Source organism: Spinacia oleracea, chromosome 3 (genome assembly GCF_020520425.1).
Source record: "Spinacia oleracea cultivar Varoflay chromosome 3, BTI_SOV_V1, whole genome shotgun sequence".
In the NCBI taxonomy this organism is placed as follows: Eukaryota; Viridiplantae; Streptophyta; class Magnoliopsida; order Caryophyllales; family Amaranthaceae; genus Spinacia; species Spinacia oleracea.
Window position 1 is genome coordinate 12,126,736 of NC_079489.1, and position 19,517 is coordinate 12,146,252.

The following is a 19,517-nucleotide window of genomic DNA, read 5'->3' on the forward strand; positions in this document are numbered from 1 at the left end:
AGAAGATAGGAAAAAAATTGTAACATAAAAAATATATCCATGATCCTTATATTTTAGTGGAACTGTTTGAATTACGTATCTCATATTACTGACTAATTAAATACACATTTTAATTCGAAATTTTTAGTTGTTCCTCAACGATGGTAAACTTCAGTTATGCTTTGCGCACATGTATTTATAATGGTATACAGTAGTAATGCATAAATCTAAAAGAGTCATACCTCATGAGGATCTGTCAGCTTCCTTATCTTATTTTGATCATCCCGAGTTCCATTCTCATTTTCTCATGCTTCTCTCTGCTTAAAGGTTTAGTCATAATATCTGCAATTTGATTCTCAGTTTGACAAAAGTCCAACTTGATTAAACCTTTTTCAACATTATCCTTAAGAAAGTGATGCCTAATATGAATATTCTTAACCCGGGAATGATGTACCGGATCCTTAGAAATGCAGATTGCACTAGTGTTATCACAATAAATAGGAACACAATCATATATGATCCCAAAATCCCTTAACTGTTGCTTTATCCACAGTATTTGAGAGCAACATGCAGCAGCTGCTACATATTCAGCTTCTGCTGTGGATAAGGCAACGGTATTCTGTTTCTTGGAACCCCAAGAAACCATGCAAGATCCTAGGAATTGAACCATACCTGATGTGCTCTTTCGGTTTACTAAATCACCTGCATAATCTGCATCTGCATATCCTTTTAAATCGAAAGTTCCACTTCTTGGATAAAACAGACATAGATCGTCTGTTCCTTTGAGGTATCTGAATATCCTCTTCACTGCAGTCATGTGGGACTCCTTTGGGTTTGATTGAAATCTTGCACACAACCCAACACTGAATGATATGTCTGGTCTGCTTGCGGTTAGGTATAGCAGAGATCCAATCATTCCTCTGTACGTCGTTTGATTCACACTTTTTCCTGTGGGATCTTCATCTAGTCTTGTGGCTGTTCCCATGGGAGTGTGATTTGTTTTCACTGAATCTAGCTCGTACTTTTTGAGGAGTTCCTTCACATATTTTTGTTGGTGGATCATAATTCCTTCCTTAGTTTGTTTGATTTGCAAACCAAGAAAGAAATTGAGTTCCCCCATCATACTCATTTCAAACTCACTGCACATTAAATTAGCAAAGTCCTTGCACAAATTTTCGTTAGTAGCACCAAATAATATATCATCGACATAAATTTGTACAACTAATAAGTCAGATCCTTTTGATTTTAAAAATAGAGTTTTATCGATTCTTCCTCGTTTAAAATCATTTTGTAAAAGAAACTTTGATAATCTCTCGTACCACGATCTAGGAGCTTGCTTTAACCCATAAAGAGCTTTATCAAGCTTATAGATGTGGTTCGGAAATTTGGGATTCTCAAAACCAGGGGGTTGTTCCACATAGACGTCTTCCTCAAGAAAACCATTTAAGAAAGCACATTTGACGTCCATCTGATACAACTTGAATCCCATAAAGGCTGCAAAAGCAATTAGAATACGAATAGCTTCTAATCTAGCAACAAGAGCAAAGGTTTCTTCGAAATCAATACCTTCCTGTTGATTGTAGCCCTTGACTACTAACCTTGCCTTGTTCCTGATGATTGTGGTATGTTCATCGAGCTTGTTCCTGAACACCCACTTTAGTCCTATGACTTTCTGATTCTTTGGTTTGGGTTCCAGATGCCATACCTTGTTCCTTTGGAACTCATTTAACTCATCTTGCATGGCAGTGATCCAATCAGCATCTTCCAAAGCTTCGGTGTGGTTCCTTGGCTCGATTGTGGAGAGGAACGCATGAAAAGCACAGAAGTTCCTTAGTTGAGACCTTGTTTGAGTTCCTTTCCTAATGTCACTGATAATCAGATCCATTGGGTGAGAACTTTGATGTTTCCAGGGCTTAGGTTGAAATTGTGCCACTGGAACATCTAAGGTCTCCTCAGTTCCTTCTGTTTCCTGAGATCCTTGTTCCTCTGCATCAGAGGTCTCTTGATCTTCTTCCGGTTCCTCAGAATCAACATTTTCTGGTTCCTCAGGATCAGGGGTTCTTCTTCCAGGAACTCCTTGGTTAGTAGCAGTTTCTAGTGTTTGTGGATCTGCTATTTCATTTTGCTTTCTTCCAGGAGAGATTTCCTCATCATAATCTGTAAAACGAGTTAATCCAATTTCGAAATCTTCCTGTTCCTGAATTTCATCAACATTGTTAGCTTCATTAAATATTATATGTACACTCTCTTCAATACACATCGACCTTTTATTATAAACTCTATATGCTTTACTGTTTAAGGCGTATCCTAGGAACACGGCCTCATCACTTCTTTCATCGAATTTCCCTAAGTTTCTTTTGCCATTGTTGTGAACAAAGCATTTACACCCAAAGGCTCTAAAGTAAGAGATATTGGGTTTGTTTCCTTTTAATAACTCATAGGGAGTCTTGTTTAAAATGGCCCTGATCATTACTCTATTAAGAATATAGCAAGCTGTGTTTACTGCTTCAGCCCAGAAGTTCCTTGGTAAGGAACTGGCAATTAACATGGTTCTAGCCATGTCTTCCAAGGTTCTATTTTTTCTTTCAACGACTCCATTTTGTTGTGGAGTCCTAGGTGCAGAAAAGTTGTGATCCATACCTTGTTCCTTGCAGTATTCATCAAACTTGTGATTCTCGAATTCAGTTCCATGATCTGACCTTATATGTATTAGCTGACGTCCTGTGGATCTTTGTATTCTCTTAGCAAAAGCAACAAATTCATTAAACGTTTCATCTTTACTTGCTAAGAAAATAACCCAGGTAAATCGAGAAAAATCGTCAACAATAACCAAGACATAGCGTTTTCCACTTCTACTTTGAATTCTCATAGGTCCACACAAATCCATATGGATGAGTTCCAATGGTTTAGTTGTGCTGACCATTTTCTTAGGCTTGAAAGAGCTCCTGACATGCTTTCCTTTGGCACATGCTTCACAAACTTTGTCTTTAAGGAACTTGATGGAAGGTAGACCTCTCACTAGTTCCTTTGATCTCAGTTTGTCAAGCAATGAAAAGCTAGCATGTCCGAATCTCTTGTGCCATAGAAGTGGATCCTCCTCAATAACACTAAGACAAGTTAAGTTGTTCCTTGGAACTTTGTTGAGATCCACAGTATATGTGTTCCCTTTGCGAGTTCCTTCCAAAATAACTTCCTTACTGTAATTGTTAATAATTCGACAACTTTCTGAAGTAAAGCTTACCGAGTTTCCTTTGTCACAGAATTGTGAAATACTAAGCAGACTGTGCATTAAACCTTCTACCAGGAACACATTATCAATTGAATGGGAACTTGACCTTCCTACTTTTCCAATGGCGATGATTTCACCTTTCTTGTTGTCTCCAAAGGTCACAGTTCCTCCGTTGTAGGCCTCTAGTGAGAGAAATTTGGTTTTATCTCCTGTCATGTGCTTGGAACACCCGCTATCAAGATACCACGAGTTGTTCCCCCTCACTAGGACCTGCAATATTATTAATTGTTAGATACAGGAACTCGGGTTTCCTCGAGTTCCTTTTCTACTAAAGGATCATTTTTCTTAATCCATATCTTCTTGACAATGTTCTGGTTTTTATTTAACAGTTCCTTCTTTTTGGAACACTCAGTCACAACATGATCACCAGTACCACAAAAGGAACAAACTTTGACACTAGGCAGTTCCACATAATTTTTCTTTTTACCATTGTTCCTTTTATAGTAAAAACCTAGGCCTTCAGTTCTCTTAGATTGAGCCTTCTCAATCCACTTAGGCGTGATTCTAGGAGATTGTTTATGTGCATTTGCTAAGGCTAGTTCCTTGGTTAATTTCTCCTTTTGTTCCTTTACTGTGACCAACTCACTGTTTAAGTTTTCCAAATCAACGTTAAAGACCCCCATGCTAATCTCAGTGGACTTGCTAGGATCTAGGCTTAAATTAAACAGTTTATATTGACTGAGTTCCACTTTGAGAAGAATGTTTTCATTTTTGACTCTCTCAAAGGAGTTTTGAAGAGCAGTGTTTCTATCAAGCAAGTCAAAGAACCTACCCTGTACATCAGATCTAACATTATTAAGGCAGGTCATGTGTCCCTTGGTGAGTTCCAAGGCTTTGTCACTTTGAGCCTTTATTACATTGAGCTTTTTAAAGTTATCTAGAGTTTCTATCAATAATTCCACTAACTTATTTTTAGACAGAGATTGAAGAGTTGAGGAACTTACTTCTTTTGATGGATCTTGGGTTGTTCCATCAATCTTTGCCATAAGACAAAGGTTTGCTGTTTCTTCATTTGGTTGATCCTCATCTTCTTCCGAGTCAGTAGCATCTCCCCAAGCTGCGATCATAGCCTTCTTGAAGTTGGGTTTGGCAAAGGTTGATTTGTTGAATCTTTCCTTGGACAGATCCTTTCCCTTGCCTTTCCCTTTTTCATTTTCCCACTGAGGGCAGTCTTTGATTAGATGGTCTGATTCTCCGCACTTGAAACATCCTTGGTCAGGCTTGGAACCGCTTGGTTTTCTCATTGAGTTCCTTCCTCTTAGATTTCCAGGTTTAGAGTTCCTGTAAAATCTTTTCATTCTTCTGACCAACATGGCAGCTTCTTCTTCATCAGGATCCGAGTCCTCCTGTTCCTCAGCCTTAAGAGCAAGGCCTCGATTCTTGGGATTCTCAGGAACAGCTGCTCCTAGATGTAATTCGTGCGTCATCAAGGATCCCGCCAATTGTTCAATGTTGAATTTGGTGAAATCCTTTGTTTCGAACAATGCCGTGACCTTGGTTCTCCATCTATCATCCTGTGGCATGCTCCTTAGGATCTTCCTAACCTGTTCATCAGAGGGAATATTTCTTCCAAGAGAAACTAGTTCATTAGTGATATTAGTGAAACGAGTAAACATTTCCTGTATTGTTTCTCTTGGTTGCATTTCAAAACGTTCATACTTAGACATTAATAAATCAATTTTTGAACGTTTGACCTCATTAGTTCCTTCATGAGTTATTTGAAGGAGATCCCAGATTTGCTTTGCGCTCTTGCACCCCATAACTCTGTTATGTTCATGAGGTCCAAGGCCGCAATGCAAGATTTTCACAGCCATTGCGTTGATTTCGAATTTCTCAAAATCTTCCTTAGTAAAATCAGACATGGGTTTAGGAACTACCTCATTTTGAGCATTGGTCATTGTTACCTCGAAATCACCGACTTCTATGACTCGCCAGACTTGATAGTTCTCTGCCTTGATGTAGATCTCCATCCTGTTCTTCCAGTAGGTGTAGAATTTTCCGTTGAACATTGGAGGTCTTTGAGTGGAATAACCTTCCTCGAGTTTCTCGTAAGCGTTCATATTTTCCAGGAACTTTTTCTCAACAGGGTTTCCTGTATTTTTGTGAGATCCTGCTCTGATACCAACTGATAGTTCAGTAGGAACACTTGACAAGAGGGGGGGTGAATTGTTTCTTGGGAACTTGGGTAAGTTTCTTGCGGAATTTAAACAATAAAGAAACTGAGAATAATGAGCGAAGAAAGATATAAAATGGAGGAACCTTCTTGACCCTAATCAAGAAGAACCTCACTACTCTTTTGTATTAATGTAATAACTCTATTACAAATACACTCTCTAACTCGAGTTCCTCTCGAACACGAGTTCCCCACAGCAATCCCCTTTGATTACTGTGCTCCTCTTTCTCTCTCTGACTTAACTCTAAGTCGCTCCTTTTCTCTTTGACTTAACTCTAAGTCGCTCTGTTTCTCTTTGACTTAACTCTAAGTCAATTAAGGATCACTCAACCCTTAAACCCAAAATACAATTTGATATAAAACTCTAGTACGTAATAAAGCTTATAATAATAAGGAACTCAAGGAACACTCTATTTTGCCAACTGATTCTTTTAAAACGTTTAAGCTCTTTAAGATAGATTTTGTAGAAATCAGTTGTGTTTTGAAAAGCTAAAACTCTTCTCCTTTTATAGGAGAGTTTTACCTAAGATTGGGTACCCATGTTCTCCTCAACTACCCACTAACTGTTACTGCTCAGTAACATGGGCATAGTTGGAGAGAAACAGGGAGACCAAATCAAAACACTACTTGCACGTTTAAACAGAAATACGTGGGAGAGTTTTAAGGATCATGGAAAATCTTTTGCTTGAGAAACAAGGAGAATGAAAACAGAATCCTATGTTTACATTTATTAATTAAATTCATTTTATTTATTAACAAAGATTTTCCAACTTAAAACTCTTTTATAATTACAGTTAATATATTTCAATTTAAAACGTACCAAAATACTTAGGTTCCTTTCGTTCCAAATTACGTATAAACAATATTAAATACTTACATAAATCCTAAACATAAACTCATATGTTGTAGTCTTCATGTTGCACCTTTAGAAGCTTCACTCGAAGTCTTCCCAATTTGTTCCTTCTCTGGAACGCCGAGGATCCACATAATATATGAGGATCTCGCCTTAGGAACTCGCCTAAGGATCTCGCCTTGCTTAATGATTATTTCTTCAATGTAGTGTCTGACATGGATCAATTACTTGCTTATATTCCACGTTGCTTAGTTTATCCAACTCAGGATCTCCTTAACTTAGCATTATCCCTCTAAGGATCTCGGAACCTATTATGCAACATAACTTAACCAATTGTCAGGAGTTTGCTTTGTCATCATCAAAACTTTAGGGTCAACAAATGAACATGAACATGAACATGAAAAGTGTAGTACTCGATTTGACTCGGTTCGTTTACACCCTTAACAACCGTTCCGTGTGTAAGGACGGATCTAAAAATGGTTAATGTGACAAGATCAAAACAACTATTATAGCCTTTCAATAATTCACTTGTAATGACAGATCTCTTCTCTAATCTATGTAACTAGGAGTATTACAAAACCATGCATGACTTAATTTGCGATAAAAAAATAATAATACCACGTATGTATTTAACATCCATAATGTTTGAAAGATATGAATTTATTAATTTAGGAACGCTTGTCTTACCCCCTTTTGCAATTTTGCAGGAACTTATGATCATGCGTTCCAATTCTATCGTCTCGATCCTACCTAAGGTGGGATCCCGATCCTAACAGCCGGGTTTACTCCCATCTCCTTGCATATTTTTTGTCCAAGCCTTAACAAAGCACATTTTATTTCTAGGCAAGCAAATAGGGTTGGAGGGATTACCACAAACATAAATTACACATCTATATTTGTACAAAAATTTGTACTTCATAATGTCACGTATATTTCCTTGTATCTGTCCTGCCTTTTTTTAATATGTACTACCTACACCATTGAAAGTTCTTTATGCTTTGTAATATGTGTCAAAAGAATGAAATTTTTGACCGTAAATTTCCACTAGTATATACATTAAAACATTATTATGTAAGATATTATTAGATTGGTCTCGTTAGTCGGTATGTATTTTTAAATATCAACTTTTTAAAATTTTTTCGCTTATAAAAGTGGATATATTAATGGTTAACCATTGTATTGGAGTATCTGCAAATAGTAAATGCAATAAACTTTAAGGAACATAGATGGTACATAGATTACAACATTTATCATATTCACTTTATTTCCTTCAATTGATCATCATCTTCATGTCCGGCCTCTTCCCATTCCCTCCCAAAGTAAATGAATAAGCTTAAAAGTTTACTTTTTTTTAGAAAACCTATGATGCACACATGAACTTTCTCATTCAAACTTACCAATAAGGTTTCGACCTATTGGTTAAAATCGATGGCCGACCAGTACATGATAGGTCTCAGGTTCAAATCCTCCCACCCTTATTTGTACTTTACATTGGCCTTTATGGTTCATCCGCAGGAACAAATTTTCTCGTTCAAACTTTCCAAATTCTTTCCCAAAAATGCATTGACAAAAGAAATACTAGTGTATTTATAAATTTATTTATAGACTCCCCCCTCTTGTTTCCTATTTAAGTGCCCCAAATTTTAAATCTAAAGACATTCGGTTGCTTTTTAAGAATTATCACTAAGAGACAAATGTGAACTCTCTAGATCAAAGATCATAGTGTCAATTCAAACAAAGATTTTGTGATGAATAATAACAAAGGCTAATCGGGTGGCAATAAACAAAACCAAGTAGTTCTTCCTTAAGCCACCCCTTAAGGATGAGATTTTATGGGATTGTGCCCCATCCCTTGATTACCTTTAATCTTTAATTAACAATCCCATAGATTGAATGGTCTAGATTTCACTAATTATTTTAAAATAACACAAGTTTATCTATAAACCTTTTGTTTTTCTTATTCATTTTCTTCAAATACAAACAAATGCAACTGATTTGGCCTCCCTCAAATACAACCTACTTGTATGTTTTATAAGAAATGCGAAGTATGATTGTATTTTGTTGTAAAAAATGAAACAAGAAACCAAACTCTCCCCTCCATAATCCTTAGGATCTACCTTTTCACCTAATTTTAACTCCTCTTTTCCCCTTCTCTGAACATATGTTTGCTGGAATTAATTGAACTTAATAAATTTATCAAAACATATTTTAATTGTAAATTGTATTTAACTAGCCTCGTTAGGTATTGTTATTTGTTTCCATTTTATGCTTTTTAGAAAACTAAAAACAAAAATATAAAAACAAGAAACAATTCTCTCAATCTTTTACCGGTTGTTAAAATCAAAACGATAATTACATATATCACTAATTTTTTTTAACTAAATCGTACGATTTTGAAAATTATAAAATCAAAAACTGAAAACTTACCATGATATCGAACACACCTTGTAATTTTCGGTTTTTCATTTTCAGTGTATTTTTAGGTATGAGTAATTTGAAATTCACGATTCAACCTAAATGACACGACTTGCAAATTTTCTAAAAAAAATGCTTTCAAAGTCCTTCCTAACGCATACTTTGACTCTTAATATCTCGAATTATGTATAAGTAACAATTATAAAATAAAGAAATTATATTTATAAAATATATATGAACAGAATCTAACAAGATCTCACATTACTATAATTTTTCTTAGATAGGAATCACAAAAAATGATCAAAAGTCTAGTGCAATTAGTGTAAAACCAAGATGATGCGATATTTATGGAACAAATGAAGTATAAAAGTTGGCTTAAATGGAGTACTGTATTTGGAGTCAAATAAAATTTCAACACTTTTTGACCAGTTGCAGTACATATGTGTTCTAGAGTGCGTTTTGGTCTGCTTCTCCCCCTTTTTACTTTTTTTTTTTGTTAATTATTTATAATTTTCTTATCACAACTCACTTTAGTTATAAATTGTACTCGTACTTAGACAACCCATATCACGGTGGTGGGAGATCTAAGTCACCCCAAATCTCATTTATAATAATAAGAATTGACAATTGAATAGTTTTGTACGGGGAGAGAAATGATGAGAGGTCTAAAAATAACAATTGCAATGACGATACAAGAAAAATCAAGATATTTATGATGAAAATGAAATCTCACAATGTCACTTTATTTGCCCTCAAAACCAAACCAAATAAAGGACCCCAAATGTCCCTCTTGTGGAACCTTATTATTTACCATTTTGGAACTCAATTTATTTTTACTGCGGTTAAAATCAAGATGGGCAGTCCACGTGGCCATTTTCTTTGATCATTACACTATCATTTTCAATGTTGTACTTTGTAAAAGATTTATGATTATAGAAATCCTGCAAAACAAAAATAAACTTCTCCGTAATAATTAAAAAAATGAAACAGAAATGTACAAAGTAGAAGAATGGTGAAGAGACAGGGAAAGCTGTACTCTTTCTCGATTGCATGAAAGTATGTTGTTAATATGTTTTTTAAGCTGTTTTAATGGATTGATAACTAATAACGATACTTTAGTTTATTTTAACAAGGTTTAATTAACTGTATAATGTACCTTCAAAGCCTACTTGATTAAGGTGTATTTGACTTGAGCAAAGTGTACTTAGGTAAAGTTGGACCGATGTAGAGATACTTGATTAAGTTTATTTCTTTAGGGTTCGAGATCAATTTTTTAATTTTATTTTTATTGTTGCTGCGCTTATCACGTGATTTTTACTGAAGCGGGCTTAACTTTTGATTTTCACAAACTTGTTGAAGAGAGTTAGAACATAAAAATGCTCGTTAATACACCGAAGACATGGAGATTATAATACCGTACACATAATCAGCACGATTTGAACCTATGACCACTCAGTGAAAAATCGGACGTGACCAACTGTCCACCCGTTTTATTCATCTGATTTGAGTAAAACATCCCAATCAAATTTCACTAATATGAAGTTCTATGTCGGAGTTGGTCGCATCCTCCATGGAGAGTGAAGACATACTTGGTGTAACCTTTTCTCGTATTATTTCTTGTTTGCTCCATAGATAACAGAGTCAACGTACAACTTTTTCTGATGGAAAAAACAAATGGGCCAGGACTACTACCATCAAGGAATCAACTGAGAAGTGAGAATGCACAAACTTATTTCTGAAGCTCTTAGGAATGGGCCCAAGTGCATATGTGATGTTGCATTCATGAAAAAATCTTCGACAAGTCTACAACTGTCATATACAGTAAGTGACATGACTAGCAGGGCAACTACAGTTTCTTAGGGTAGTGTGTTGAACATCAATGGTAATTCTGTTAGTAATGTTTTATGCCTCCCAATAAACCCAGAAATAAGAGTCAAATTTCTGATGATTATAGAACTTACACCTTATATTTTGGTAGGAAATATCGGTTCTCAATATTTACAACGGTTTCTAAGATACACCCCTGGAAGGACCACAAGGGATCTGTGGAGCATTCATGACAAGATACTATCAAAGCTGTCGTCGTGGAAATTCCTAATGGCTCTGTATCTTATCCCAAAGGGGATCTCAGATAAAATCACTTTTACTATTATGCGATTCTGGTGGAGCTCATCTATGGACAGCTGCCCTATTTATTGGAGGAAAAAAGAGGTCCTCGAGCTGCATATATCCGAGGGGGGTTTGGGTATTAGGAGATTCGATGCTCTCAATATTGCCATGCTAGGCAATCAGGCGTGGAGACTACATTCCAACCACACACTTCTAGCAAGCAGGATGTTTAGAGGGAAGTATGGTGAAGACTCGGTCACCATAGGCTATAGAGGATCTTGCCTAAAGAATGCGTCCTGGGCGGCAAGAAGCATGGTGAAAAGCCTAGCTAGGCTTAAAGGTGGGATACGTAGAACTATTGGGAGTGGGGAGACAGTGGATGCTATGGGGGAGGTATGGACTGCAATGGGGCATATTCACAGGAAACCAGGGCTATCCCACGACATTCCCATCAAATGGGTAGCGGACCACATAAACCAGTACTGAACTTGGAATTGTGGCTTAATCTGGAGGGAGTTCACTACGGAGTTGGTGGAAGCAATTTTTGCTTCAAAGTTACCAAAAGAGGGGCAACGTGATGGGTTCTGTTGGGGAGCTTCAAAGAATGGGGAGTTCTCCGTAACAACCGCATATTGGCACTTAATCCAGCACGAACAGGTAAGCGAGAACTGTCCCATTATGGGCGGCGCTATGGACCCAAGTGATAACTTTTCTGCTGGAAAATTATCAATAAGGCTATGGCAACCCGGGTAAATGTTAAGAAAAGAATCATACAGGTTGACGATAGTTGTCCGCTGAGTGGAATGGAAAGGGAAACAAATTGTCATTTGTTTCGAGATTGTACGATCAGTAGCCATGTTTAGAGGGCAGGTAGTTTGGGGGATTTATCCTCGACTAATGGCCATTGTAACCATTGGGGATTGGTTGAAAAAGTTCCTATCCTTCTTCAAGGAAGATAAAAAGGATGAATCGAGAGTGGTGAAATTTATTTCCACCCTATGGGCTCTCTAGCTTCATAGGAATGAAGTCGTGTTTCGAAATGTGCAGTGCTCACCTGTAAGGATCCTGGCTCTGGCCAAAGAAGGAAAGGAGAATTGGTCAAAGATGGCGGATCTCCTCAACGGAGAAACCCAGAGTTCGAGGGCCGAGTATGGTAACCCGTACATCTGAAAGATGACGTGGGCAATCGGGAAGCCTATCCTGTCGGATTACCTTAATATAGTTGTGGATGCAGCATGGAAGGGAATACAAAAAAGGAAAAAATTTGAATGGAGGGCAACGGTGGGGTGGCAAGGGGAGAAAAATACGAAAAGTCACATCAGAGGATCTCTTAGGGTGTGTGCCACTTCGGCGCTCCAGGCTGAATGCTTAGCGATTTGGGAAGGGCTGAAGATAGCAGCGGGTCTCTCCAGGAACGTTTTAATTAAAACAGATTACCAAGAAGCTATTCAAGCTCTTTCGAATCCGAAGTCGTCTTCACCAAACTATGTAGTATGTGTTAAAGTTAGTAGGTCGGTGATAACCCCAACCCATATCTCGCTAATAAAGAAATGAGGGGTATGATTGAGTGATTGTTTGTTTTTGTGCTGTCAAAATAAAAATAAAAATTACAACGGTTAACAATACACCGCGCCATAAAACCCACGCCTTAACCCTAGCATGAATCTTACTTCGTCTTCATAATACATCGGAAAAATTATCAAGCACCATTACACATTTATTATTTCATACACCCAGCACAAATATCATCTTTCGGTTTACCTGATTTTATGACTTTCACTTGGACATGTATCCCGGGTCAGAAGTGTATGACGACGGAAAGTAAAACTTGGGTTGCCAGGCAAAAGAATAAACAGCAAGTCGAAAACAAATATTCAGTACTCTATAGGACAAAAATACTACTCGTACTTGTATCGAACATCAAAACCCATCTTTTCAGACCTAACACCCCCATTCCCCCCCCCAAACAACAAAAGATCCAATAAAGAATCCACTATTTGACATAAATACCCAACATAAGGGTAATAATACACGGAGGAACACCACACCAAACCACTATCACAATTACACCATTGGCAGAACCTCCTTGACCACACAGACTTGACAGTTGACACTTGCTATATTCATAACCAAACCCAGCCCGAGCAGAGCTGGACCTTCAACTCCACCTGACGTCAAGCTAGAGTCCACAATCCATCTTGTTCACTTCAACACACTGCCACTTATGCCTCAAAACCTGTGTTTACATACGTATTTAGCCGCAAAACAAGTAAATAAACTATATGCCTTCAAGTTTTTGGGTGAGCAAATATTCAAAACTTGTTTTTGGGTCCAAGTTTAACGATGATTGTAATAGAAACAAACATCCCCAACCTCCAGGTGTATGGATGGGTAAGCTTAAGTTCTTGCAAAAGTGAGTTTCTGGAGGAAAATGGGCAAGAGGGCCATTCCTCGTAGAAATCAGGGAGATTCGAGAAAATTCCACTATATTGAATGAATGTGAAACCGTAAAAATAAGAATGGTACTTTGATAAATTTCTACATTAAGATAGAATTCTGATAGATGGATGAAAACTGGGAGTTAAAACTGAATTTCCAACTGACTTGGGGGTTGCGAAAAGTTTCAATGGATCTACTGAATCAGATATCTGACCAAAGTTTACTTGGAATTTTCATTTCATCTCAATTCTCAAGCACCCATGTTAAAAACTCAGGACATATACCGTGCTAACATTTGCAGTAAGGTCTAAGAAACATAGTTCTTGACGCAATCTGAAAAGTGCACTCTTTTTGCAAAAATTCTCTACTTTTGGCCTTCAGCTTGTATGTAACAAAATAAATTTATCATGTAGTTGACCCAATGGGAACAAGGGGGTGAGGGGTGGATGTGATTACAAACAACAGTTTTAGGGTTAATCAGATAGAATTTTTTTACCTTCAGCCAAACTTGAAACCACCAGATGGAGCTTCATTGTTCCACATCTGGAACCCGGCTTGAGAATCATCAGCAGCCGGTACAGCAGTCTCTTCTTCTTCCTCCAACCAATATGTTTCAAGAATTTTGACTGCCTTCTCATAAATCTCATTATTGTCATGACTTTGTAGATTTTCAATCTTTTCCAATCCCTCAGCTTCATCAATCATCTGCGCATAGTAATTAACATCTCCAGTGGTTCCAGAATTCTTCTCTGTTTCACCAACCTTCAGGATGTTCTCCAACCCTTCTAGACAAACAGTGATGATCCTTGGATCAGGGCACACAAGTAAATCACATAACGGCTTTATGCATCCCTGATTCACGAGATACCTAACAAATAAAGGGCCAACTTGAGGTTACCATCTTGCACACAAGATAGATGATATAAATACTACAAAACAATGAATACAAACTTTATTTGCTCTGGTGCTCCACCGGATGTAGCATTCGATATTGCCCAAGCAGCTTCTTTCTTTATATCAAACTCCGCAGTTTGTAACAAGTTGACTAGAGGGCCAACCAAATCAGCTTCAATAACACCCTATATCATTCAGCAATAACAATAAGCATATATTTATTCATACTACTTAATGTCTTTAAATGCAAAAAAAAAATAAAAATGTATACAGGTAAAATTAAACATATAACCGAGTTGCTTGTTACAGACTTGCAGCAGGGATACCAAACGCATCCTTTATCCCAAGGCACCCATAAAAGCTGGTGGCATCTATATTTATCTATGGAATCAACTGGTCTTAGGGCGACTTGAAACACTGCCCTTTTTAAATTAGGTTAAAGACTCACTTTAGATGGGTTACTTGCAAAGCATATTACCACAAGTTGAGTGGGAAACAATTGTAACAAACATCGGCTGTTTTGAGTTCCAAATATCAATATCAAATGGAACACTTAACAAAGAAAGTAAAAATAATCTGTGGAAGCCTAAAAAAAATATAAATTAGAAAGGGAAAAAACCTACACTAAAGGAATAAGGACTAATAACTAAAATTCAAGAAATCCAAAATTGGCAAATAGGAATTTAAATTTGGAATGGAAGGAATATCACAAATGAACTTCAATTAATTCCAAGGTGCAAGGACAAGACAAGTTGTAATACCTGAATCTGTGCCTTATTTCCAGCTGTAATGTTTGATATTGTCCAACAAGCTTCCTTTTTAATGCTCTTTTTGTGATTCAATGTCAACAGGTTCAAAAGACATGGCAATGCACCATTGTTGATGATAAACTGCAATGATGATAAATTGCAATGTTAAGCCAATGCAATGTAAATGTAATATTGAAATGAAGGAATAAAATTTCCCACATTGCACATTCCAAACAAGAAAAACTAGCCAGGTAAATATAATACAGAGTGTGTTCTCTAGGTACTTCTTCCATTAGTTTCACAATTAATCGGCAATAATTATCATATAAAATTCCAAATATTCAAGCCATAAAACAGCAATGCTCTTTAATGATACGTATGAAAAAATTGCACATTTTTCCTAGCCGTTGAAAGTTCATGATGGGAAACGAACAAACAAAGAAACAGTTGCAAAGACCCTAAAACACTTGCAAAGACCCTAAAACAAACAAGCACGATTGCAAAGAAACAGTTAAGGAGAAGAAAGAAGACAAGTCTGTATTCTTTCATGCAAGTAATGGGAAACGAAGTTCATTCAACTGTTGTCACTGATCACAGTCAATATAGCAGATATCATTTGGGTCAAAGCAAACAAAACTGTTAAAGAACAGATGAAACAATTTAAGGTTGTCTACAACAGGAAAGCTATTCTTCCAAGCTGTCCCCTGTTGCACCAGTCATACAAAGAAAGTATGTGCTCTTGGCGAAATCTAACCTGTGTTTGTGAATCATCTCCAGTGACGATATTACCAACTGTACGGAGGGCGGGAATCAGCACTGAAGGAGATGGGTGCCTGGACAAAGACAAAAGAACATGTAAATAGAACTAAAAGCACAAGACAATATGTACCACCTTACAGATAACAGAACTAGGGTGCATACATGAGGAGCTCAACTAATCTTGGGCATACACCTGCCTCAATCACAGCTTGAATCTTGTCATTTGGTCCATCCGATAGGTAAGAAAGTGCCCAGCAGGCATCTGTCAATACTTCTTCATCATTTGAATGAACAAGACGTTCAAGTGCAGGAAGAGCTGGCTTCACCTATTCATGGAATTTCAGAGTATAAGGTTTCAACAAAATTAGTCTTAAAGCCATTTAAACAATGACAGAGATAAATAAGAGCACTGACTTGTTCAAAGGGAGGTTGTGGTTTTCCTCTACAAAAGTTGGACAAAGTCCATGTTGCATTTCTAAGCATGGACAGCTTGGAATGCTCATTGAGTTGAGCAAGCAATGGAATCAGTGCACCACTGCTAAGAACTAGATCCCGGCATCTAGGAGAGTCACCAGCAACATTACCCAATGCCCACACTGCCTGCAGATTCAAAGAATGTCATAGCAAAGAGGCAGACACAACTCTAAGGCACTTAACAATACACCAATAATAAACAAAGATAAGGTTAAAGGTTTCCGGCATATACCTGCTCACGAACATCATCACTGGGAGAAGCAAGAAGCTTCACAAATATTGGAACAGCCCCATGATCAATTACCACCTTGGTGTTTTCTGAGGTCCCTGATGCAATGTTTGTGAGAGCCCATGCAGCCTCAAACTACACAACAAAATTCAACTTTTCAGAACAATGAACAACCACCAACAAAGTCAAAAGACACTACAACTCGAAGCTAAGTAAAAATATCAGGAGTAAAGACCTGTAGCTGTGGATAATCCTCCCTCTGAAGGAACTCCACAAAGCGGGGAACAACTCCAGCTTGTATAACTTCCTCAATTGGCGGGCTTCTTTCTACAGAATGCAATACCAAAAACAATATTACGTAAACAATTATAGAATACTTCATTTCACATGCCAAAATTATTGCAAGTACATAAACTATCAATACCAATTGACAGAAGTTTTCGGAACTGCGTAGTGGCCTCCAACTGTAATTGATTATTGTCAGAACAAACCCCAGCCACCATATTAGGCAAACTCTCTAGCTGCAAAGAGACAAGCAGCCAATTGAAATTCAGGAAAGATATACAGGATAATTCATAACAAGAGCTAATACCTAAAGCAAAAGGTTGTCTTTTATAGAGGAAAATTTAAAAGGGGCAAGATTAGAGAAAGAGCGCAGATTAAAGCAACACTGGGTTAGTAGAACACACTCATCACTGACAGCAGAAAAAAAAAGTTCCAAATAGGAACCCACAAATCCAATACATTCCTAATCAATATTGACCAGTTTTAATAATCTACAAACAATTTTGATTGTCATTTAAATGAAAGGACGCAATATTTCGGACTACCTAAATATACACTACACTCATATTCACATACCAAAGAGATTTTTCTTTACAATTCAATACTCTCTCTAATCTCTATGCTTAAAGAAAAGCTTCAATGGACTAACAATCTATAAAGTTATATTTTTACAAAGATGTCTAACAATAAATCAGGAAATGTTTTTTCACATGGTACCTCGATATAATTTTGATAAACTTATAGCCAATTATTGAACGATTACCTAAAAATAAATATGATAGAAAAGTACTTCTGCATCGGTATTGAAAGCACTACCATGGTACCGTCCACAAAAGAGACACTATTCGAGGCACCAAGCTAGTGGTTTATGGGGTAAACCTAACTCATTTAGCGGTGTTATCGGAATTTGTATAAAAAAGGTGACTGGGAGGAGAAAGCCACATGAAAAATAGCTTCACCATGAGACAAGGAGATTCAAACATGTAACAGGAGTATCATGCTGCCAGAATCCTAAACTCCCAACCAATCGAGACCAAAATGTTAATACTACATCGTTTATTTTGTTTAGACTCTGTAAAATTGTGTGAGCATGTGCCCAAGAGGATCGAGCACGGCTTAGTTCTCCTTAAGCCGCTGAATCAATTAGCTATGTGTTGCAGTGATTTATCCTGTATTGTATAAAAATAGAATTGCAAGCACTGCAACTGAGCTAGCAGTTTAATCCTGAACCAGGAAAATAAACGAGGAAAACCATGGTAGCATCGAGGGATTTAAATGAGGAAAACCACTCTAAACTTTTGAGCTTGAACACCAAACTCCGAAATCAAATGTATGTTTATTCAGGGATGAAGGAAGCTGTATTTTATTTATTTATTAGACCCTAGCCGCCTAGCCCTCCACATTCCAAGAGGATAAGCAAATCCCAATACGACCATACCTATAATCATTTCACATAGAATATTCGTCAACAAATGAATCAAGTTCAGCTTAAACAATCTGCCACAAGCTTTCCAGTAAAATTTCCTAAACGAAACTCCAAAAATGATTAACTAAAAGCTAATCAACTGCGGAGTACAAAATTTCCGGCACATAGCGAAAACAATGACCTCGATTAAGCTAAAAATTTCAAAATCCAAAAAAACTAACTACAAAACATCAAAAGGCAGATATCACATAACATCCGACTTATCGGCCATAATCATCAACTCAAACAATAATTATTTAAATTTTTTAAAAATCCAAAAAAATCGGAGCCAAAAAATAGACCTTCTTCTCAACAGTAGAAGTATGAAGAGGAGGAGCAAATTGCTGCTGAGGCTGAAGACCTTCACGACGCTTCTTCAACAAGCTTTCTTCCCTCTTATTCTTCCGGATCTCCACCATATTATCCTCTCTTCTCCGTCGACCTTCATCGGCGTCGACGGCAACTTTGTACCGGTTCCGACGAACTTCCGTCCTCGCATTTGGCCTCAACGACATCGTTTCTTTCTGAAATTCAATCAATTCTAACAAAAATTAAAACCCTAATTACTTTAACAAATCAAAATTACACACCAATTCAAACAGAAATCAAACAAAATGAAGCATAATCAATACTGCAGGTGATGATTGAAGAGAGAAATTAGATTGAGTAGCAGAATTACCAAGTGAGAGATTGAACGAGTGAGCAGAGGGAAGGAGGCAGGGTTTTTGGAGGAGGAGAGAGAAAGTTGGGTGAGGGGGAAAGTGTTGATTTTATTTTTAATTTAAACCGTCGTTTTCAAAAAGAATGGGTTTTTTCAAAAATAATTGAGATTAATCTTTCATCTTATTGGCTAGGTATAATAAAGTATCCCCATTTTGAAAATTGATAGCCGCTATTAAAAAAAACTTTAATCCAAAAGAGTGTTCTCGGTGAAGTACTCGTAGCCCAAATCAAAGGCCCAACATCGTCTCTCATCCGAGCACATGACGCGAACTCAACTTAAAGTTATTGAGAGAAATTTAGAACTATGACACATAAATGAAGACCTGAACTCGATTCGAATTGATGAATTTTTGTTTTGTGATATTATTATTTCACTAAAAAAAATACTTTTCACGTTTCAGGTTAATCGCAACAGTTTGATTTTCATATTTGTCATCACACAACTTTGAGCATTCATATCTTTAATTTGGGCTACTTGTACTTAAATATCTTGAAATTGATTTTGAGTATTCATACCTTTAATTGTTTATTTCTAGTTCACTGTTGCGATAATTCTATAAAGTTACTAAACTTTACTGATTATAATTTTTTTTGACATATGAGAACTATCCTCTAGTTATTGAAACTTATTACGGAGTATTAATGATTTGAATTGAATATTACAAAGTATACTTTTCGGTGA

At 36.9% G+C, this 19,517-nt stretch overlaps 1 protein-coding gene across 2 annotated transcripts; it reads right to left on the minus strand.

The window, feature by feature from the left end:
- Positions 1–12,498: 12,498 nt before the first annotated feature.
- LOC110788051 (importin subunit alpha-1) lies at positions 12,499–18,947 on the minus strand. Of its 2 annotated transcripts, none has more exons than XM_021992694.2 (12): positions 18,792–18,947; positions 18,415–18,636; positions 16,787–16,883; positions 16,598–16,689; positions 16,366–16,497; positions 16,074–16,259; positions 15,822–15,985; positions 15,655–15,733; positions 14,913–15,041; positions 14,209–14,336; positions 13,754–14,125; positions 12,499–13,054 (listed from the first exon to the last, which is right to left on the minus strand). In XM_021992694.2, the coding sequence occupies exons 2-11, from the start codon at positions 18,625–18,627 to the stop codon at positions 13,756–13,758; spliced, it is 1,590 nt and encodes a 529-aa protein (XP_021848386.1). In that variant the 5' UTR covers positions 18,628–18,636; positions 18,792–18,947; the 3' UTR covers positions 12,499–13,054; positions 13,754–13,755. The 2 variants fall into 2 exon arrangements, with proteins under 2 accessions (XP_021848386.1, XP_021848387.1); XM_021992695.2 differs by having other exon boundaries at positions 12,636–13,054; positions 18,415–18,653; positions 18,792–18,901.
- Positions 18,948–19,517: the final 570 nt, after the last annotated feature.

Bases quoted from the DNA above. Each gene is read 5' to 3' on its own strand.
- LOC110788051 (XM_021992694.2), bottom strand. From the start codon at position 18,627: ATGTCGTTGAGGCCAAATGCGAGGACGGAAGTTCGTCGGAACCGGTAC. The intron at 16,260-16,365 runs GTATATGCCGGA...TTGAATCTGCAG, and splicing joins GTGATGATGTTCGTGAGCAG to GCAGTGTGGGCATTGGGTAA. The intron at 15,042-15,654 runs GTTAGATTTCGC...TCATCATTGCAG, and splicing joins GAGATGATTCACAAACACAG to TTTATCATCAACAATGGTGC.